We start from the raw sequence: 25,091 nt of genomic DNA, 5'->3' as shown, positions 1-25,091 counted from the left end.
ACAGCTCTGACATTCATTAATGTCATGAGATCACATCAAATAAATTTGACAACATTTATGTATTAAATATCTAGAATTTTAGTTTTCAATCTCAATCCTGAGTCCTATGATATAGACATGTTACACAGTTTTAAAATTCATTAGTGTCATAAGATCTGAACGAAATTTGAGAGCATTAATGTTTTAATAATAATAGATCCTGCAATTTACTGTATTTTAAAAATTTTCAGTAGCAAAAATCTCAACACCAAGTATGTTTCATAAAGCCAACAAGAAATAAAGCATTCAAGCTGTAACTTAAACTTAGAAATTTTTACTGATACTCAAAAACATATTTGTATGGATTAATATTTGACCATAAAACATCTTTGATTGGCCATATTATCACCTAGAGCTTTGATTGGCTGTATTATCACCTAGAGTTTTCATTGGCTGTATTATCACCTAGAGGTTTCATTGGCTGTATTTTCACCTAGAGCTTTGATTGGCTCTATTATCACCTAGAGCTTTGTTTGGCTGTATTGTCACCTAGATTTATTGAAAGTTTTGTCATTAGGCAGCAATATAGACAACTGATATACTCAGCAACTTATGACTGCTTACTTTTTATAAGACAATTATTATTCTCAGTAAAGTGAATTAACTTGAGTGTGTTAAAGTTTCAAACATGTATACAAGTTATTTCTTCGCTTTTCTGTTTTCATCAAGCTAAACTAGTTTGGGATTTATTTGTGTTAAACAATCAACATCTCCAACATGTAGGTTTCACAAGTTCTTGTCATCTCACTTTTATGTCATTGTGGATTTCCCCTTGAGAGCCTCATACTAGATGTAGTTAGTTCAGCCCTTATACAGTGTCATTACACAACTAGCGTTCTGTAATTATTACTGAACAAGTTTAAGTGATTTGACTCATTTACTTATTTATGGCAGTCATTGTCATATTTGGAGTTGTAATGTCAAGATTGCTACGTGTAGTTTTGGAAGGAAATTATGTATTTTCAGATTTTTGGAGGTAAGCTAGTATGGAAGGATATATATCATTTTGATAATACGTTATGTTATTAAAGAAAGTCTTTCAATTATGAAACAATGTAAATATTATATATCAGAAATTGTCATATATTAAGTTAATTAAAGAACATGCATCACTGAAATAGATTAGGCCACATGTTGAGGAAACCAGATTTTACGCAAATTAAACTCATGTAATTATATGATTTAGGGCTGATCCAGACATACCACAAGTGGCAGGACATATACAGAGTAAACAGATGACATTGTTTTACAAACGAAAATTAAGCATCAGAAAGGCAACCAGATTTTGTTTACAATGAAAGTGTTCTTTATGGGCAATCAACTATATAATGGAATCATTTGTACCTTACCTAGACCAGTTCACCAGTTCAAACCTGCATTGAACAATAGATGGATGTAAATTATTGTTACTAGATTACAATGAATTCTCAGCATCAGAAAATCTGATTCATTATGAGAAGCAACTTAGCATCGAGTCATGATCCAGAGGTTCTAATGCTGACAAGGCATGATCTAGCAATCAAAAGAAATTACTATGATAATGATATTTATGTTATATACCTATCGGTTTTCAGACAAATAAATAAAATTCCAAAATGTAACTGAAAGAAGGAAAGTGCATAACTTTTCAACCGTTCTGATGCGAACTTCATCTTAAGTCATAAGCCAAATTTCAGTGTTTTGTGCTGCTGATATGTACATGAATATCATTTTATGTATGAAGCATCCTGGCTGTACATGTTCTGAGGGGCCCTGAGTGGCTGAGTGGTCTAAAGCACTCACCGTTATGGATCATTGCCATCTCAACTATGTCTGTGTGGGTTAAAGTCTTGGGTTTGGCCATTGTGGGTATTTGAGAACTCTTGCCAGTAGCTTTTCGTGGTGGTTCTTTCTGGGGTTTTCCTAGGTTCTTCCTCCACCATTTATAATGGCCACCATCTATAGCCTATCTTGTGCTGAAAAATGGTGTTATACCCGTCAACAACAACATGTTCTGAGCTTTCCTAGGAAACCTTGGACAAATTTTCCTAGGACTTTCCAAGGTAATAGTCCAAGGACCAATTTTTTTTTATTCCAATGTCCAAGGTTTTTATTCTCAATGTCCGAGGTTGACCTTGGACTTCAAAGGTTTTTTGTAACCATTACTGTGAGGTTTCCTAGGAATCCTTGGAAATGTCCATGGTTTACAAGCATTCTGAGACACATAGTCCAAGGATTCCTTAATAATGAGGACTTTGTATAGCTCCTAATCTTTAGAAGTTCTAAGCGCTTTACAACATTGGACAACACATAAGGACATGATTACAAAAACCGAACACTATGAAATTAGAAAACAGAAAACATGCTGAAAATATTTAAGGTAAGGAAAACATTATTAGGTCTTTAAGTCTGTTCTTGCAATCGAAATAGGTGAGTTTTAAAATTGCTCTTGAATAAGATCACTGTGTCTTTGTGTCTAAGTTCAGTGGGCAATTTGTTCCACGTTGCTGGGCCCTGGTATGCAATAAACGTCCACATGATTTCATTTTCATAGTGGGAATAATGAGTATACGAGTGTCAGAAGAGGAACGTATTAGTATCTTGCTGGTGTGTACACATGGATGAGGTTGGATGGGAATGTTGGACTGGAGTCCATCAGTGAAACATAGCACAGAGAACAAATTTTGTGTTTGATTCTGGATCGAATGGATAACCAGTGTAGAGTACACTAATAAAACTGCCAAGCCCGGCAAACATGCTGGCGGCTTTCAGTTTTTGATGTTTATTAAATTGTGAGAATCTTTATCAACCACTGCACTGTTTGCTGCTTGGTTGTCATGCAGTTAAAGAAGATACACATGTTGGCTATTGTTTGAGCAATGATTGTATACAGAATTAATTGAAGACAATCAGAAAGACGACTTACTGACTTCACTCATGGATCAGTAATAAGTAACATTTCCGATATTGTTTACTTTATCATAACATTTCAAGAACCTGGTGAAATTGTTAAATTTTAGAAGCTACACCACAATCATGTTATGTTAAAATTCATTTGCAATCTCTTCCCCATAAATGATAATGAATGTTTTACACACTATTTCTCATACTTAAAAATAAATATTCCTGGTACGAGAAAAATACCTGTACATGTATTTAAAATTTCAGGAACCAAACCACAATCATATTATATTCAAATTCATATGTATTCTCTTCCCCAAAATGATAATACATTTTTTATACACTATTTCATGAACTTTGAACAAAAAAATATTTGTGCATGTGCTAATGAATATACAAAATTTCGGGCGCCATGCTGTGGCTACAGTATATCTGAATTCACGTTATTGCATGGCACATTATGGCAGGGTTGTACTGTATATATATATATATATATATATATATATATATATATATATATATATATATATATATATATATATATATATATATATATATTTGTATAACTCCTCCTCAAACTATCTACCTACCCTTATTTTAAAACCAATGGAATATGAACTACATATGGGGTGGGGGTGGTCTCAAACATTCGTACAAAGGAGGCTTTAACAAAGCACAGACATTATCAGTATTTTTAACACAAGCAAGGTCAAGAAGCAGAATTTATTTACAATTGCATTTGAAGAAAAGAAATCCATTGGAGAATTAGCTATTGAAGTTCAGAGATACCTCCTCCACAGATAAACTTGCCATGTATTTGCAGTTGGAAAACTATTTTGTCCAAAGGAAATGTAGAGGGAAGAGTTCATCTTCCGGTGTTAGAATTTAGGTGTGTAAATTAAAATCTTTATCAACTACAAATACACTAACACAAGGTTGCGTTTTTTACTTGATCCTTTACCACTCATGTTTTAGCTTTAAGTTGATGAACAATTCAATTATTGACATACATGTTTACTGAAATGATAGATGTGGCTTTGCAAAGCTTAAATGAGGATTACAAAAATTGCCTTTTTACTTGGAAAATGTTTTTTATGGTACCTTGTTTGTCTGTATTTCATGATATTTGAATTGTATATGAAGTAATTGCAAATGAAAAAATCTTACACTGGTTTAAACTCTAAGTGAAATTATTGTTCAACTTTATGTCACCAATAACTGTGGAGGTCATTTTAAATTTTTTTAAACATCAAAGCCAACTGTTTTTGTAAAATTTAATATTTTTAAAATCCCCAAATGGATTATATGTGCTTTTGTTGTTAGAAAACAGAATCAAGTGTTTGGTGCATTCTTCCCAACTCATTTTGAAAGGGATTAATTTTCTGTGTAACTGTGCTTATTTTCAATTGTCATATGAAAAATGATAATTAAAAATAGTGTCATGCAAATCATCCATGCCATTTTTTTTCAGACTCAGTTGTATATTTATAATTATTATTCTTGTAACTAATGTGACAAGTAAACATTGCCATGCAATTTTGTGGACAACATTTTACACTAATACTGTAATTATAGTTTATCCTTCTAAACTGTACTTTAAATTATTATTCCTTTAACTAACATACAAACACAAATTTTAAGTAAAATGTCATGTGACCCTTTAAAAAGTGTTTGATCTTGATGATTTGGATTCGTTAAAGAGAATGCTGCATGTTTCTATTTGTATGTCAAGTGAGGTTATTACATATTTATTCCGACTTGTTCATTTGTAACGAGGAAATATCAGGAAGAAGTAGTTTCAGCATCATTTGAGAGTATGGTAATATGGAATCAGAAAACAACAATATCATTTTCCTACCGGTACTTTAGGGATTACTGGTAGACAATCAAATGCTGGCTTATATTTGGGCGGAAAAATGATAGGTATATCATAAAGCAATGTTATGTCCCAAATACACTGGACAATTTATAATTTTCATCCATACATGAACTGTCCAGTCTTTGAGAAAAGTATGTATTGTTTAGTATCTGGATATTTAAGTGAATCATGGTGTATAACATGGTGTGCAAAAACTGGATATTTAAGTCATGGCGTATAACATAGTGTGCAAAAACTGGATATTTAAGTCATGGTGTATAACATGGTGTGCAAAAACTGGATATTTAAGTCGTGGTGTATAACACAGTGTGCAAAAACTGGATATTTAAGTCATGGTGTATAACACAGTGTACAAAAAATCAAGGTAGCTTGTGTAAGAGGCAGTTGTTTACGCCACAGTATTTTATATTGTAAAATTTAAACTGTTCGTGGTGATTCTGGTTATAAATGACAGTTGGTCAGTCAACTCAGGTTTTACTGTATATTGCTTCCATACCTTAGTATTAGTATCATTATTATTATTATTATTAAAATCAGACTGGACCAGCTGTTAAGCAAAATTGATGCACTGCAAGAACAACAGCAAGCAGTAACTGTGGAGGATGCCCAATCAAGGCCCAGTCATAATTATTCCCTGTCAGAACAGAAATCTAACACTGGTGCTGAACCTGGTTCAACAGATTTAGGCAAAAGGATAGAAAACATTGAGAAACAGGTTCGTAAAATAATTACCTTATGATTGAGCAAAATTTGATTTCTTCTTCAAATACATTACCTGATCTTAATACATTAAGATAACATCCATTACCTCCAAAATCAGTATTTCCAGGTGAATAAAGATGTGCCATGTCTTGTGAATTGTTTTAGCAATAAAAGTGTTACAATTACACATGCTTACTGAGGTGGAAGTCAGACTAGACTGGTCTCTCCATGGTTAGAGGATTGGATGCCAGATCCCATTAACCATCAGTTCCTATTTTTGCTTGTGCTGATTGGCATGCTTTTAAGTGGTCTCACTAATGACTTCCATTTTGTGCATTTATACCAGACTTCTGAGTAATCCATCAAGGCATTATGTCATAACTGTGAAGTATATTTTCTTTCAGAATTTTTCCAGCTGCATCATATTTCATTATTTTGTTTTTCAGCTTTCTATTTTATTATATGATAAGCATCATGATGCCATCAAAATTACAATGAACTATTTATTCCAATGGTAAAAAATGTATACATTGCATCTTGGTACTTGGCTATTGTTACAGTTTACTCTGTAATTATCATTTTATTCTCAGTAATTTGATCATTTCTATAATTTGATCATTTCTATAATTGTCATTAATGGGGCACCTGCCTATAATACTTACATCCAGATGTTTTTAACAGGATCTTTTTTAAGAAGCCCTCAAGGACAAACAGTTATCAAACCATTCATAGAGAAATTACTCAAGTGAGATTGGCCTGCACTTTAAAGTCAAATGGAGTATCTTAGTGTTTCTAACTTCTGTGACTTTGGCTCTTTGATCAAAAACAGTTGACACCAATCACAATTAAATGCTACCATATCACTATTAGCTTTGTAAGAGAGGAAGTCAGACAAACAAAAGATCTGTCTGATCATCTGTATAATTTTGATTATGCACATCCAATGAAATCTGCTCTGTTGGAATCCATCATGGGTACTGATCTAGTTGAACAAGACAGCTGCATTTGAACATTTCTCAGGAACATCATTGGTTCACAACCTCTCATATAACACTTGCTTCCTCATTGGTGAATGTCATTCAGATTCAACAAATGGATGCTCTATCAATTGACCCAAACTAATGCAGTTTTGACAAATATGGATTAGTATGGCTCATGCTGGCCACTGCTTTCATTACCAAGAACAGAATCCCATTCAAGGCCATCTAGTGTCAAGACTCAGGTTATGATAATTTATTTGAAGAAAAAAACAATCTTTGGATTAAAATATGTCTCTTTAATAAAACTTACCTCATCAAATTTTGGGCACGCCAAAGAAAGTTCTCCTCACAGTAAAACTGTGGAAGAGTGGACACTCATGCATTAGTCTCTGATGAATAATCAACACAACTCCTACTACTCAAGGGTGACTACTCTCATCTGATTTAAGTCTTAGCAGCAGACATCTATAGCAGTTTTATTTGTACAAGCCAACAGATGTTAGCATCTTTTTTTCATCTGCGAGGACTGTATTTGTGAAGTAATTGATGTCCTCCTAACATTTTTATTGGGCAAGTATTACAAATAAACATATTTTACTCCTTAATTATTTTTTTAATTCACTTACTAATAGAGGTGTGATGTGATGTGATTTTGATTTTTTAATGTAGCTTTAACAATTGTTCAGTCATATCGCAACGACGTCTGCAATGTGGCAGTTTATAGTGAGGTCTAGCACTGGGGCATCATGCCTTAGACATGTAGCATGATGTCCCATCAAGTAAAATTATCCTGACACCTGGACGACCAGTCCTAACATTTACCTCTTAATGCTGAACGCCAAGCAAGGCAGCTGCTAGTACCATTTTTTAAGTCTCTGGTATGACTCAGCCGGGGATCAAACCCACGACCTCCTGCATCCGAGGCAGACCCTCTAACCACTAGGCCACTGGAGCGATTACTAATAGAGGTACATGGTGAAAAGAAATTCATGAAAAATGATAGATTTAATTGACTTTTATGCTGTTGTTTTGGACATACTGGAAGAATTGCTATTGTACATTTGTATCTTGTAGAATGTGTAATGAATTTTTAGATTTCACATTTCTTCGGAAATCTTTGGTAATTCTTTAAACAAAGTTTTTAATAATTTGTAATTATTAAAAACTTTATGAAAGAGATACACACACACACACATTAGAGGATTGCCCAATAAATGAAGAATTTTCTTACTCTGGTTGAGTGAAAAATCTAGTGGACATTAGATGGTATTTTGATTTATTTCCTTACAGTTGCATTGGATTGTAGAGTCACTCAAGGAACATCAGCTTGGAGCGTCATGGACAATTCCTGACGTGACTGATGGAAGAGTTGAATGTATTGTATTTTTGCTTGATTTGATTTTGCATTACTTTTACTATTACTGTTTTCATTATTATAAAATGAATGATGAATGTTTCGAAATAATATTAACCTATATTTGCCTTCTAGTTATGTATATATATATATATATATATATATATATATATATATATATATATATATATATATATATATATATATAATGTTTTTCTATAAACTGTATGTTCTTTATTGTGGGATTTTTCTTTCCTTAGCTCGTGATTGTTATTGTACCTGGCATGACTTATCCATCAATGCATTACTGTTTTCATACCTCATGTGACTGTTATCCTAGCATACATTACTGCTGTTCTACTTTACACAACCATTATCCTACTGTGCAGTATTAAGATATTGTTAAGCTACCGGTACTTCACAAGACTGTTATCCTACCATGTGTAAATGTTATCCTACTGTACATTGCCATAATCCTACCTCACATGACTGCTCCGGTGGCCTAGTGGTTAGAGTGTCCGCCTTGGATGTGGGAGGTCGTGGGTTCGATCCCCGGCTGAGTCATACCAAAGACTTACAAAAACAGTACTAACAGCTGCCTCGCTTAGCGCTCAGCATTAAGAGGTTAGTGTTAGGACTGGTCGGCCCGGTGTAAGGATAATGTGACTGGGTGGGACATCATGCTACATGTCTGCAGCATGATGCCCCAGTGCTAGACATCACTATAAACTGCCACATTGCAGACATCGTAGCGATATGACTGAAAAATTGTTAAAGCTATGTTAAAAATCAAAATCACATCACATCACACTACCTCACATGACATACAATTAACAGTTTGATTAGCAATATATTTACTTAATCATAACTGCATAGACCATGTATAGACTTAATTGTGAATAGGATAGACCATATACAATTTTTTAATTGTGAACAGAATAGACCATATAAACACTTAATTTTGAAGACCATAGACCATATAAACACTTAATTGTGAAGACCATAGACCATATAAACACTTAATTGTGAAGACCATAGACCATATAAACACTTAACTGTGAAGACCATAGACCATATCAACACTTAATTGTGAAGACCATAGACCATATAAACACTTAATTGTGAAGACCATAGACCATATAAAGTGGCTCTCTACAGTTTTGTATTTTGCATTAATTTAGAATTTTGAAAAAGACTTTTCCTGGGTTATACTGGCTGTTTAAAAAAATCTTGAATATCTTAAATATAGTTCAAAGAACCTTTAATTCCCTTTATTTTGGTGTATGATTGATGGGTGTAATATGAGTTATAAAGTATACAGCTTGGCCTTACTCCAGATGTGCACCTTTAAAAAAAGTGCTAGCTGCACTTGGTCATTTTCACTTCCTGATCTTCAAAGGTAAATTGTAAAAAAAGAACTAATAACTTTTCTTACATTTTATTTATTTGGTAATTCATTAATTGCACTTTCAGAAGCTGTATTGTCTAGTCTGGCAAAATTTCATTTTCCCTATCTTAATATCTACCCAGGATAGTGTACTTTAGACTAGTTCAGGCTGATTTTTTTAGCACAAGGGAGCAGTCATTTTAGTTAGCAGTGTGCTTAGATTATGTACAATTTCCAAAAGTACAATATCCAAAGAAATGTCAGCCACATTACATTAAAGTAGCTAATAGAGGAATGCCAACATTCTCTCCACTGTGCATGTTTTAAATGCAAACAACTTCACCTTACATACGTGACTCTCTCAAAAGTAGATAATAACTGGTGAGTGCTCCCTAACCAATTAATTGTGAAAAGAGCATAGACCATATATACACTTAATTGTGAAGAGCATGTACATTCTATTGACATAATTAGCAGAAATGCAACCTTTGGCTGACATACAAGCAACCTTTATATCTAGTGTCGCCCAAAAGAAGAACAATATTTTCTTCTGTTCTTGTGAAAATAAAAGTGTATTAGCCACTTCATGTTTATGAATGAGATAGTAATAATAAAGTTAAAATTTATTTTTTAAATTAAGTTTATTTTTAGAGGATGGCTGATATAAAAAAAAGGTAGCCAGCTGAGATGTTGGAAACAAGAAGTAAGCGTTGTAACAATCAAATTTGTATCAAAACAGGCTGGCTGTGACAAAAATTATGCATTATTAATTATTTTACAAATTCCATATGTATTTACAGGTCACAGGAAATAACTCCATGGGCCATGTGTCTGAGACCCCTGGAATAGATAAATGTAAGTTTTACCTTCTAGCAATATATGGCCATGTTAATGTTTCTTGTTACAGTTTTTATACTACAACCATGTAATATTATTATATGTGCACCTGTTTTCCAGCTGTCAGTCTGCTTGTTCTTTATTTTCTATAGAATAAGTTAAACTCTCCACAGTCTGTGGTTACCAAACTTGTCTTTGATTAGGATGTATTTGGGATTAGATTCTGATTAATTGTTAGGTATCAAAAGTCAGGGTGGTTAGGTCTGAAAGACTGAAAATGGTATTTATACATCGAGTTTGATGTACATGTATACCCAATGCCTTGACAAAAACATGTAAATGGCTTGGATATGAGAAAGACACTAATTGATTGTGAGAGGATACCCCACTTGTTACATGTTGTTACATGGCACTTTTGTTGGTTATCGTTATCAAAGAGATGATTGACTGTGGTGTTATCACCCTAATTGAGTAAATAACAATGTAAAATATGAAATTAATGGATGGAATAACAGAGATCTGAGCAGAAACATTATATCTAAGAATGGAACAACACAATCCATTGTATGTAAAATATAACAATTTAATCTATTACATAAACAAAATGAAATTGAACATGACATTTAAATGATACACTTTCTCTTAGAAATAGAATTACAAAATCTATAAGAAATGCAATTAGCTGTTCTGTTCTACTGATAAAACAAGTTTCACACATATATTTCAGACTGTCTTCATTTAATCAAAATTTCCATTTTTTTCTCTGCTTTAATCCTAAGTCTCGGATGACATGTCATCTCTTAAAAATTTCATTTAATTGTATGCAAAATTTCAATTTATTTTCAGTCCCCTCTTTATTATGTAAACATCCGCTTATGTCGACAATATTATCTTGGTCCCAATGCTGTTGAGATAAATGGAGAGTACTGTATTATGAAAATGGCAACATTTTAAAAAAAAAATTGGTGACAAGATATTGTGGTTGGTGATTTTTTTTTGGCGACAACTTTTTTAAAGCCAGCACCAACCCTGGCCAGATGGCCTTTACCTCCATCACTCTTGTCACACCACCACAAATGGTGATTTATGCCAATAAAGGGGAAGTGATTGTTACTCCTTAAATGTTAAATATAGCAAGCGTTATGAAGTTTGTATTACTAGTTTTAGTGATTCTGTATTGCACAAAAGCTTCATCATAGTGTTGATGATGATGATATCACCTTAGTTTTCAATCAAAGGGCTGAGAGGAAAAATTAACTTTGTTCTGTCAGTTATTTGTGCTTACCTAGAATTCCTTTGTGTGCTTCTGTTTTATATATCCTTATGTTTGGGGCATGTGCTTTACCACATTTAACAATAAGATACAGTATGCGATCGCTCTGGTGGCCTAGATGGTTAGTGCATCCACCTCAGATGTTAGAGGTCGCAGGTTAGAACCCTGATTGAGTCATACCAAAAACTTTTAAACAAATAGTACTACCAGCTGCCGTGCTTGGCGCTCAGCATTAAGAGGTTAGTGTTAGGAGTGGTCAACCTCATGTCAGGATAATGTGGCTGGGTGGGACATCATGTTATGTGACTCTGGCATGATGCCCCAGTGCTAGACATCACTACAAACTGCCACACTGCAGACATCGTAGCAACATGACTGGACAATTGTTAAAGCCATTTTAAAAATCCAAATCAAACACACACACACACACACACACACACAGAGTATGTGCATGTTTCTGGGGATCTAATTGCAAAGTCTGAATATAATCAGAAACAAAAATTAATGTGTATTTTTTTTTCAGAAACAACAGACACCAAGGGATGAGGGAAAGGTTTGGGTTGAAAATCGTCTTGATCCAGATGGATTCAGCCTGAAATATACATCAAATAAATGAAGCGTATTCATCCATGGTTTAATTCTTGTATGCATGGAAAAATATTGCTGTTTTATAGTGTGACCAAACAGAACATTATATGATCCTTTCTTGATACAAAATATTTGAAAACAGTTGAATAGATTTAGTGAACTTGATAACCGAAATGTTATCATTTTATTAGTCTTACATGAGATGGTGCATTATGTATGAATCTTTAACATTGTTGACTATTTTATCATTTTAAATATAGTGTTGTTTGTATTTAAAAGTTTTATAGAAATTAGAGCTAAGCAGCTGTACAGTGAAGTTTTGTATCATTTGCTGAAATGAAGATTATGCTGGAGATGGAATTTACGTTGAATGTGTTGTATTGGTCTTTAAACTTCATTGTTTGAGGAAACACTATGGGCATTTACAGGCAGATAGTGTTCAGTATGACCAGCCATATTTATTTTCAAAACTAGGTTAATTGTCTTCCAATGATAAGAATTTTAAAAAAGTATTTTAAAAAAATAAAAAAATTGGGACGAGTGTCAGTTTAAAAGAAAGTTTGAAGAAAAAAATACAAAAAAAGTAATACAAAATTTAGGATAAAAACTCGCAACTTCTTGTTCGGCAGCTGGGGGCACATAGAAAGTGTTTGTGATTTAAATTTTTAACACAGAGACAAATAGTGGTGTACATATATACATAAGATGTTGGAATAAAGAAGTTTTACTATAGTTAATGCAAAATAAACTGTGTGGGGGTGTTTACCAGTTTGCACATGAAGCAAGATGAAACTTACTTTCCTGTGAAGCCCAAAATGTAACATAGGCATCATTTTTGTAATGCAAACAGCACACACATAAACATTAGTTTTTTTTCTTCACATTTAACATAGCTTGATCTGAAACTTGTTGTACAGTAATGAAAGTGACAAAAGTAAGTCACCAAGACCTGGTCTCATGCTCTCATGACTACATATATCTCCATGCCTCTAGTTATTAGTTCCCCACAATACTGATTATACAGCCATGACTACTTATATCTCCATGCCTCTAGTTAATAATTCCCCACAATACTGATAATACAGTCATGACTACTTATATCTCCATGCCTCTAGTTAATAATTCCCCACAATACTGATAATACAGTCATGACTACTTATATCTCCATGCCTCTAGTTAATAATTCCCCACAATACTGATAATACAGTCATGACTACTTATATCTCCATGCCTCTAGTTAATAATTCCCCACAATACTGATAATACAGTCATGACTACATATATCTCCATGCCTCTAGTTAATAATTCCCCACAGTACTGATTATGCAGTCATGACTACTTATATCTCCATGCCTCTAGTTAATAATTCCCCACAATACTGATTATACAGTCATGACTACATATATCTCCATGCCTCTAGTTAATAATTCCCCACAGTACTGAGTATACATGTACAGTCATGACTACATATATCTCCATGCCTCTAGTTAATAATTCCCCACAATACTGAGTATACAGTCATGACTACATATCTCCATGCCTCTAGTTAATAATTCCCCACAATACTGATTATGCAGTCATGACTACATATATCTCCATGCCTCTAGTTAATAATTCCCCACAATACTGATTATGCAGTCATGACTACATATATCTCCATGCCTCTAGTTAATAATTCCCCACAATACTGATTATGCAGTCATGACTACATATATCTCCATGCCTCTAGTTAATAATTCCCCACAATACTGATTATGCAGTCATGACTACATATATCTCCATGCCTCTAGTTAATAATTCCCCACAATACTGATTATACAGTCATGACTACATATATCTCCATGCCTCTAGTTAATAATTCCCCACAATGCTGATTATACAGTCATGACTACATATATCTCCATGCCTCTAGTTAATAATTCCCCACAATACTGATAATACAGTCATGAAACTTGATAAGATTATTCGTTTCAAGAGTTTGTTTTACCCATCTGCAAACAAAAAAGTTGGACAGTGACCTACATTTCAGGTTCGGTTAATTATGTTCTTTGTTTACAATAAGGTCACTTTCTGAGATCTTGGATACTGTTGTAATGTTCAAACATGAATGTCAGTAGCTTTTCGTGGGTCGGTGGATCTTCCCTGGGTTTTCCAGAGTTCTTCCTCCACCAGTTATACTGGCCGCCATGTATAGTTTATCTTGTGCTGAAAAATGGTGTTAAACCCTAGAACAACAACAAAAATCAAACATGAAACTTGGCTTTTTTAACCTTTATAAACTGTACCCATTATTAGCAGGAGCTGGTTGAAGCAACATATTTTTCAACATTCATGCATCTTTATCTTGTAACATTGTATACAATTTAATAAGCTTTATTTCACTGATGCTACTGTACAAAAGTTAGAAGGTAAAAAATACCAAAAAAATGTAAAAACAAATTTGGAATGAAACTAGCTACCTCTTTGGTTGGCAGCTGGGACACACAGAAAGACAAATGTGGGTGATTATTTATAAGATGTTGGTATAAAGAAGTTGTACTATTGTTTACACCACAGGAACTGGAAATTTGCATACAAATTATACATTTCCATTACAATTTATAAATTTCGTTCTGCTATCAGAACATAATCAGAATGCCTTAGTTTTTAGTAGTGCGTTATGAAATAAATAATAAAAAAGAAAGTTTGAAAATTAAAAGAAAAAAGTAAAGAAAATATTTTAAAAATTGGGAAGAATGAGTTTAAAAGAAAGATTGAACACAAAGATACAAGAAAAGTAGTTTTTAAAGATTGCTGCTGCCATAAGTTTTAAATTCACAACATCTTATTTGGTAAGCATTACACACAGAAAGAAAGGAAAATGTGGGTGTTTTGGCCCCCACACGTGTTTCCTGTTGCACTGGTTTTAAAATTAGGGTAGGTACGTAGTTTTTTTTTAAACATTACAAGTATTCTAATGATTATTATATACAGTTTACTAAGCAATTTAAGTAAGGGCTAAACCAGCTCACAAATTTCAGGAATATATACTTTTTTTAAAAAGAAAATAAAATTTTTCTTTAAATTTTTTTTATTTCCCCTGGGGACAAAAATAATGCTCGGGTCTGTAATGAAAAACAGGGATGGTCAGCCAACTGGAAACATTTTTTGTACTTTGTATTATAAGATGTTAAATTCTAGCCTCAATAACTTTTTACATAATGTCATCAGTTTGGTTTCATTTAACCATTAATTTCAAATATATATCGTGTTTGCAAAATTGGCTGAAGAAGATCATATCTACTTGTGTGGGTGTTTACCAGTTTATACATGAAGCATGATGAAACTTATTTTCCTTTGAAGCCAAAAATGTAACATAGGCATCATTTTTGTAATGGCTCAGACATGAACATTGATTAATCTACAACTCTTGTTGTACAGTAATCAAAGTGACAAAAGTAAGTCACAAAGACCTGGTATCATGCTCCCATGACTAAATATATCTCCATGCCTCTAGTTAATATTTCCTCACAATGTTGATTATACAGTCATAAAACTTGATGAGACTATTCTTTACCCGCTACAGATAAGTTGGACAATGACCTATATTTCATTTTCTGTTAATTATGTTCTTTGTTTGCATTAAGCTCAGTTTATGAGATCTTGGATACTGGTGCAAAGTTCAAAAATGAAAGTTGGTATTTTTTATCTTTATAAACTGTACCCATTATTAGCAAGAGTTGATCAAAGCATCGTATTTTTCAGTATGTTTATCTTGTAATTTGTACAAAATTTTAATAAGCTTTTTTTCACAGACACTACTGTAAATAAAAGTTGTGACAGTCATCATTATATAAAGTTTCATTCATCACTGGTAAAAGTAGGTTACATTGACCTATTATGTTCCATTTATTAAAAAAATAATTGATCTCAGTCTTTTGTTTAATAAGTTGGTTACAGTGAGATATCCAGATTATGTAAAGCTGGTGTTTAACTCCATTTCTCTTAAATGTTTGCTTCCACAGGCATGAAATGTACTTTGTCAATTCATTTATATAAACACCTGTATATTAAAATATTTGAAAAGGTGCATACAGTGACTTGTTTTATTTCTTAGGTGTCATTCCTTAGTATTTGGAAAAAACAAAACTACAATTGAGTAGAGATAGAGCGTTCTGCTAAATTTTCTGTTCAAGTAGTCTATAAGTCTAAACGTTATTGCATTAGTAATGGCATAATAGTGATAACAGTGTCTGAAGATAGCAGCAATGTCTACTATATGATATGACACATGTATATCTATATTTTTTTTCATAATAATATATTGTGTAAGGGTCATTTAGTTAATATTTTTAATGCTGACATTCAATGATTATAGCAAGTTCGCACTTGTTAGACCCATTCTGTATAAAGTGCATCAATAACATTCATAAAGCTCTAAGGTTGTGCTGTACTGCTGTTCAAGTAATCGTCATGGGATCCAACAAGGACATGGGTTCCTTTGAATGGCAGTCAGGGTTGTCTAAAAAGGCAACTGACCTAGGTTCGGATTAGCCAGAATTAAAACATCGGACCTGTTTATTGAGAGTATTTTGAAATGACAAGATGACTGATTCAATGCCCTGTATTACATTTCTCACTATTGTGCACAAGTTTTGTATATAAGAGAATTAATACTTAGAATTAGATATTCTTAAAAGTACTGTCAGTTTTGGAAGAGTTTTTGAGAGGACTGATTCATTTCTTTAATTAAGCATTGGAATTGCAATACTCTAACAGTAATTTAAGACTTTGGATCTGTAGCCATATTGGAATTGCCATGAATTCATTTAAAGACCTTTAGGATAAACATGTATACCAAAACACTGATTATCTGTATTTTGGTAAAAATAAAAACTCAACTGAAATCCATTGGAAGGAAGCAGCGGTAATGTATACTACTAATAATGAAATGTTGTGTGATTAAAACTGTGCAGTAATAAACTCAAAGTAAGATCAAATTATGGCAACTCAATGTCTTTCTGCATTGTAGTATTTGTGGGTTTTTTGTGTGATTCATTTCACATCTAAACTAGACCCATATTCTTGAAATGTTTTGTTCAAGATGCTCAAGCTCAGCCTCACAAAAACACAGTTAAATATGATACTTGGAGTCTTTTTTGTTGCTTTACAGTACATCAACACATGCTGGTTATTTTGACCCAAGGTAGTTAAAGTATCTGTTGAAAGACAAATTATTACAGTTGATCTTGGGTATTCTGATGCTGGGATTCAAACTCATGTTTGTTTAATCATGGATCCACCGCAGTAATAACCAAGTGAGTCACATTATTTACCCATCATGAGATTCAGAAGAGTGCATCAGACCCAATCAACATTCCTGCACATACAATGTTTTGAGCCTTGATGTCTAGGTCAGTGAATGTTCCACGTTTCTAACTTAATTTTGATTGAAGTTACAGTTGTTAAACTTTGAGCTTAAGCTTGATTTGTTGCTAGAACATTCTAAAAATAAGGGTAAGGTAAGGCGTCAATTAGGTGGATGTATCTGAAAGGATGTGACCTTGATGTAAAATCCCATCAGCAGTCTATTAAATACAATGTAGGTTAAGAAAGGTTTTCAATACTGGGACTTTAATGGCTGTGTGATTTAATACTGTTGTATTTTTACACTTTTATTCACAGACAGATCTGGAACAACCACAGCTCATGTAAAACTTTTGGTACCTATCTTTCTATCTCTACTGGTTTGTTTCTGAAAATGGCCTTATACCAAAACAAAACCACTTTGATTTTGTTTACAAGACTTGAATAAACTAAAAGATTTTCTTTAAGTGCTAATAAAGCAATCAAATGCACACCACATTCTGATTGGAATTTGCATATATTAATTAAATTCCGACATTTAAGTGTTAATTTGCACACATTTGCAAAAGCGATCCTGCTTTTTATCGATCACTTCCTTTCCTTTTACAGTAAACTATAAATATAAACAATGGACATTGGTAATATTAGGCAAATACAATTTTGAAGTCTTTAGAAATGACAATGTTTCAATCCAAAGATATATTTGAAGTCTTTAGAAATAACAATGTTTCAATCCAAAGATATATTTGAAGTCTTTAGAAATGACAATGTTTCAATCCAAAGATATATTTGAAGTCTTTAGAAATGACAATGTTTCAATCCAAAGATATATTTGAAGTCTTTAGAAATGACAATGTTTCAATCCAAAGATATATTTGAAGTCTTTAGAAATGACAATTTCAATCCAAAGATATATTTGAAGTCTTTAGAAATGACAATGTTTCAATCCAAAGATATTTTGAAGTCTTTAGAAATGACAATGTTTCAATCCAAAGATATATTTGGAAACATGTACCAAATTTATCACGTCACATCTGATATTGTTTTGTACCAACCATTCAGTACCACTGTGTGAGTTTAAATATGTACTCATTCCTTCCTAGTATGAACAGATAATTAACGCTTACTGTATCTGACATCTGTCACTGCAAGCTGGTGAAACACACTGTTCATATTATGCCAAAATAAAAGAATAAGAATGAAGCATGTCAACAGCCACCACCAATGGGATAAGGAATAATATGAATTTGTACATGTGACCTCTCAGTCCAGGTTCGTCTTTCAAAATTGTTTTGTGACAAAAGTTGTGCCATGAATATCATTATCTGATTCTACTTACTGTTTGTTTTCATTGCTTTTGCTGCTGCTGATGTTGTTACTATATAATTATTAATTTTCGTGTAATTATAATAATAATAATAATAATAATTATTATTATTATTATTATTATTATTATTATTATCAGATTATCAAAACTTTGTTATGTGGAGTCATCAACAAAATGATAAATACACGTATTCATGTTACCCCGTACTTAGATGCAGGATCTTGATCACTTTCATTCATTGCATGTCTTCAAAACTAAATGACTTAAACATTATTCTCAGTTGTTTTAATGCGTTATAACTCACTGAAACAATAACTTTACTAATAAAGATCTTACACTGAACACTGAATTTGACTGAGATCGTGAAACTCTTTGGTTTACCAGATTGTAAGCTTACAAACAGCTGTACAATCTCAAAAAGGTAACTGGAACATCTATATCATTAGCTTGCTAAGATCAAAAGAAAGTCGTCTTATGGGACAGGTATGTAATGAATACGGTTCCAAAACAGTCTTATATAGCCGTTCATGGTAACATATGAACTAAAGCTGCTGCAGCTTTGTAGCAAATTGGGCAAGAGTAGCAACAGCAATTGAAATATATAGGGACAAATTAGGTCAATTGAAATCCATATATACAATATACCTTTCCAATAAGGATATTAACATTTTTCAATCAAAAATTAAAATTACTGAATGTATGTGCAAAATGTTTAAGCTTATAGAAAGTTTTCATTGTGTAATGAAAATATATACATGCAGGGTTTGTTTATCTGTATGTTAATTGTGCTGTTTTAAAATAAATATTGTAAACTTATCGCAATTACATATGAACAGTGAATTATCAAAGATGAGCATTGTTTCAATGGACTAAAAAAATTGTATAATCAGAAACATATTTTTCTATGAACTATTAGACTTATACAGACGAAAGAAACAATGATCTAAAATGAATTTTATTGTACCTACAGAACAGAAAGTTTCAGTTTCCTATAACATTATAACACAGATAGTTATAAATAGATGTTTCCTATAACATTATAACACAAATGGTTATAAATAGATGTTTCCCATAACATTATAACACAAATGGTTATAAATAGATGTTTCCTATAATATTATAACACAAATGGTTGTAGATAGATGTTTCCCATAACATTATAACAAATAGTTATAGGTAGATGTTTCCAATAACATTATAACACAAATGGTTATAAATAAATGTTTCTTATAATATTATAACACAAATGGTTATAGATACATGTAGATGTTTCCCATAGCGTTATAACACAAATGGTTATAGATAGATGTTTCCCATAACATTATAACACAAATAGTTACAGATAGATGTTTCCTATAACATTAACACAAATGGTTATAAATAGATGTTTCCTATAATATTATAACACAAATGGTTGTAGATAGATGTTTCCCATAACATTATAACAAATAGTTATAGGTAGATGTTTCCAATAACATTATAACACAAATGGTTATAAATAAATGTTTCCTATAATATTATAACACAAATGGTTACAGATAGATGTTTCCCATAACATTATAACACAAATGGTTATAGATAGATGCTTCCCATAACATTATAACACAAATAGTTATAGATAGATGTTTCCTATAACATTAACACAAATGGTTATAAATAGATGTTTCCTATAATATTATAACACAAATGGTTATAGATAGATGTTTCCCATAACATTATAACACAAAATGGTTATAGATAGATTTTTCCCATAACATTATAACACAAATAGTTATAGATAGATGTTTCCTATAACATTAACACAAATGGTTATAAATAGATGTTTCCTATAATATTATAACACAAATGGTTATAGATGTTTCCCATAACATTATAACATAAATGGTTATAGATAGATGTTTCCCATCACATCATAACACAAATAGTTATAGATAGATGTTTCCTATAACATTAACACAAATGGTTATAAATAGATGTTTCCTATAATATTATAACACAAATGGTTATAGATAGATGTTTCCCATAACATTATAACACGAATGGTTATAGATAGATGTTTCCCATAACATTATAACACAAATAGTTATAGATAGATGTTTCCTATAACATTATAACACAAATGGTTATAGATAGATGAGATATCTCATCTGTCTCAGCTTATTCAAAATCTCATGATGAAACATGCAGCATGCTCATTGTATATATCACTTACAATACAATGTTTCCATGACCACAACAAATTTAAATGATGAAAAATTATATGAATCAAAAGACACCTACTCAAAGTTCGTGACATATGAACCAAGTTTAGTTGAAAATTCTTTAACTCTTTGGAAGTCTCACTATGCTCAATAAAATATTTATTAAGAAACATACAGATACACAAATGGGCAAAATTGTTTGTATATCCCACTCAGTATTACATAATAATAATTACATGATACATATCGCATTACCCTAGAGTCATATGCAATGCCATATTATACCAGCTGCCATGTTTAATGAAAGCATAAAGAAATCAATCTCTAGCTACACTTTAAACGTTTTCATGCATTAAGACAGGATTTGGAAGTTATAGTGCAGCCATGCCAGAATGTTCCAGAGGACACTTGTGATATGCAGATCTAGGTAAAGATCAGCATCTATTCCACTTGAGGTCTCAAACGAGATTGACTGATTTTCTGAAATTGCTCTTGATCTAGAATCATGTTACATTCATTTTGTCTGCCATTAGAAGGAGGCATCCAATATTTCAGCCACCAGTTTAATAAAGTAGCTATGAGCACCATAGAGTGGCAACTTGCTGGAAGCAGTCAACCATGTTGCTGGGTAATTCGAAGCATCGGCCTGGAAGACAAAGTATAATGTTAAACATTGAAAATATTAACAGTAAAACATTCCAATTAATCTACATTATTGTATCATTTCAGAATATCATACATCGCACAGAGGTAGAAGTCAGCACCAAGAAAACAAATATTTAGCAAAAAAATCCATAACTTTATCTGAAAAATATAAAATTACAGAAGTTCCAAAATGTTCATGTAAAAACTTAATGTTCTGACTTACAAAGTACATGTCAAACACTTGAGCTTGAGCTTGCATAGAAAGCCTGTCAAACTTCCAGAATTTTAAAACTGACGTTTATGAGTTCTATAAATAGCTCACAGGAACAATATTTGCATATTACAACAACAGCAGCCGCTGGTACCGTAGAAGCTGAGGATTCCATGCAAAGATGACAGTGGCAAAGATATATACACCTCTTCCTCGATAACTCGCGCACATCAGGGTCCAAATCATCGCCTGTACTATAAGTGAGGCGCGAGTTATAGAGGGACCTATCAAAAAAGCCGAAACCAATAAAGAGATCGACATAAAGGCAAAAGGGGGTGGGTGGGTTGGCAGGTTATAGTGTTCAATACTCAATTTATAATTGTGCTGAGATTAACTGTGAATAAATATCTCTTCATAACGGTGTACTTTGATTATTTTTTCCTCATTGAGCAAGATTAATTTCAGGATTAATTACAGTATATTGAGGAGATCATCAAAAACATTATTCCACATGGTTTCCGTTCGCTTTGCACGTGTACCACTTCACACACTGTGTACTATGTCACTAATTTGTGTGTTCAATTGGAGACATTCAAGTTTTATTGTTTTATCCAAATTAGACGGGTTTTTTTTAATACAAAAGATCAACACTCTTTTCGAGAAACATTGTTGATTGAACGAATGAACGATAGATAGATCTAATAGTGGATAAATTAAAATGAAAAAAAAATCACAAGAGTTAATCATTAGCAACATGAATTTAATGGGTCTACAAATTTAAAACAACTTAAATATGAACATGATAATAGTTGCCGTTTGTGACACACTTGACAATCATAGAATGCTGTCTGGCATTTCTGTGCTCTTATGGTTTCCGTCTCCAATATTGAAGTAAAACACATACCGAATTTGACCGATTGATGAAAATAAAATACAGCAATGCTTACCATTTGAAAAAAGAGCTATTGTCACCAGAATATTCTGTTCAAAATAATATTAATTTTGGACACAGGGGATACCACACCCTTGTTTTCCTGACTTGCGATTTGTCGGCCTATTCTGCGCACAGCATTGAAAAGATGTAATGTTTATCCATCAGGCTATAGAAATGAAATACATTACTTTGGACTGTTTCTGTCAGCAGTTCAGCGAGTAACTAGGTCAAGTTTATAGTGTTTTTTAAAAAAATTCAAAGTAAAAATGCCAATAAATGGCAAGAGATATTAAGCAAACTAAACCCACCTTGTAAAAATGTTAGTAAAAGTTCAACGTTTTATAAAAAAATAATTATTATGCAGAAGAGAAACAACAATGAATAGGATGTAATGTGTTTACAATGTCTTAATGATGGTGAAAAAAATTACTAAAGAATTTAGAAACAGACTACAACACTCCGTCGATAATTCACACCCTGATAACTCGTGAACCCGCTTATAACGCGGGGTTAGGCGTGGATCCCATTTTTTAAAACCAGAAAATACTCCAAACATTTATCCTTATTTGTTGAACTTGAAGACATTGCAATCAAAATTGGTAATAGAAACTTTGATGTATCGCTCTTTTTATCATCAAAAACGGTTGTTGTTGTTGTGGGGTTTAACGCCATTTTTCAGCACAGGATAGGCTATATATGGCGGCCAGTATTAATGGTGGAGGAAGAACCCGGGAAAAACCCTGGGAAGAACCACCGACCCATGAGAAGCTACTGGCAAGCTTTCTCACATACCCACATTGGCTGAATCTTAGACTCGAACCGCCGCTGACAGAGGTGAGATGTCAGTGATCCGTAACGAAGAGCGCTTTAGACCACTAGGCCACTCGGGGCCCCTTCGAAAACGGTAGACAGGACCTGAAAATTTTAATCAACGCTATGAAATATCAAATTTAAAAATAGGTCATACAATTTTTTATTTTCTTTCCAAACGACATTCCTAGTATACAACAATTAACGATATGTAAGGAAATTTCGATCAATGAAAATGTCACTTATGCAGAGTGGAGGCAGTACTTTAATAAATACAAAATAAATTTTTTTGTATCAATTGAAATTTGTGTTCTAGTTCTTATCTTTTAGTTCCTTTCAAGTGTAATTGTCATAAATGCAATGTGTCCTCTTGAAATTAAACGTGAAATGCGTCAATCTACCATAACAGTTATGTCCGCAAGCGTTTCTATGAAAACCTAATTAAGGGCTGACTGTGTTTTGATAACTGACTTGCAGAAGTATTTGCTGTATTGTTGCACTGAATTAAAAGCTGGTCTCCTTTGTATTATCACATTAATTATGTCTTTTGAATAAAATAAAGGAGGTGGAATAAAAGAAAAGTTAAAAGGAACGAAAACCCAACAAACTTAAAATCTAGCTGTCCTGGTCATGTATCAGGTGAACTCACTTCATTTGATCGTTCGAACACTTATAAATGTTATTGTGTATGTTACATAAACTACCTTAAATTAACCGACTCTTTCATAACTGTGATCAAAGATAAGAAGGCAGCCAAGCGAAATGAATATTTCGTAAAATAAAGAGCTTGATTTCACAGATACATTCCATTATGGGCAAGCGAGTTTCAGAGAATTCTTGAACTGGCACTTGGAGATATCCTCAAGGATGATAAGAAGTTTCATTATTACTTCCAATGAAATCATGACATTAATATTGTACTAACCGAACAATAAAAAATTGAGTTTCGACACAGATGATTGTCACATGAAATAAATGTCTCATGTTTTTGAAAAAAAGGAATCTTGTTTGGCAGTTATCAATAGTTAGTCTAGTTCTCTACCCTTGGGGCTCCCGATTTGGCAGGATAATATTAAACACCACTCCAGGAACCAGACTCACCAAGAAAACAAAAAGCAGTGATGTAATACACAGATTTTTATGCATACACGTGATGGTTGTTGAAACCAGTTGGAACGAGCTTTCGTATGTGGGACATTTTGAAAATAAATGTTATTTAAACAGAATAACGAACAACTTCATTAAAAAAAAGCACGTTATTAAAAATTATTATTGACATGATTGTAAAATGAGGATTCAGTCAATAAACAGCCCAGGTCCCTAATGTGGTCCGCCCCCCCCCCCCCCCCAGTTTTCTCGATGTCAAAGTGATTTTTTTCCAATTATTGGAGGTCCCTCAGTAACTCGCACCTTGCTTATAGAATGGTCTGTGTTTGTGGACCCTGTTGTGCTCGAGTTATCGAGGGAGAGGTGTATATGCTTGGGAATTTCTTGAGAATTTATGTTCTAGTGGCAAGTTGACACGTTGGGTAGCAGACGATATTGTATGTGTGGGACAACTTCTTGCAACATTGGAAACTTGGATTAAAATGCAGATTCATTATTGTTTTAAGGTATACATTTCCCTCTTTTATTTTTGTTGTTGTTGTTGTGGGGTTTAACGCCATTTTTCAGCACAAGATAGGCTATACATGGCGG

At 32.9% G+C, this 25,091-nt stretch overlaps 2 protein-coding genes across 9 annotated transcripts in view; one reads left to right on the top strand and one right to left on the bottom strand.

Annotated features, from left to right (window-relative positions):
• Window positions 1-22,061, top strand: part of LOC149791819 (transient receptor potential cation channel subfamily M member-like 2) — a 104,178-nt gene extending 82,117 nt beyond the window's left edge. For 5 of the 7 annotated variants that reach the window (XM_089970327.1, XM_089970326.1, XM_089970328.1 and 2 more), the window contains 4 exons: window positions 5,336-5,513; window positions 7,771-7,855; window positions 10,022-10,076; window positions 11,855-15,988. In XM_089970327.1, the coding sequence (XP_089826453.1) occupies window positions 5,336-5,513; window positions 7,771-7,855; window positions 10,022-10,035 (277 nt within the window). In that variant the 3' untranslated portion in view covers window positions 10,036-10,076; window positions 11,855-15,988. Of the gene's footprint in view, window positions 1-5,335; window positions 5,514-7,770; window positions 7,856-10,021; window positions 10,077-11,854; window positions 15,989-21,522 lie in introns of those variants that run through there. The other 2 variants (XM_089970330.1, XM_089970329.1) reach the window with 2 other exon arrangements.
• LOC149791818 (ADP-ribose pyrophosphatase-like) overlaps window positions 19,532-25,091 on the bottom strand; it is a 43,783-nt gene continuing 38,223 nt past the window's right edge. For both annotated transcript variants that reach the window (XM_089970333.1, XM_089970332.1), the window contains one exon: window positions 19,532-21,439. In XM_089970333.1, coding sequence (XP_089826459.1) covers window positions 21,323-21,439 — 117 coding nt within the window. In that variant the 3' untranslated portion in view covers window positions 19,532-21,322. The remainder of the gene's footprint in view (window positions 21,440-25,091) is intronic.

Source organism: Sinohyriopsis cumingii, chromosome 9, assembly GCF_028554795.1.
Source record: "Sinohyriopsis cumingii isolate HCF-2022 chromosome 9, ASM2855479v2, whole genome shotgun sequence".
Lineage (NCBI taxonomy): Eukaryota > Metazoa > Mollusca > Bivalvia > Unionida > Unionidae > Sinohyriopsis > Sinohyriopsis cumingii.
This window is presented reverse-complemented; position numbering and strand designations above follow the sequence as displayed.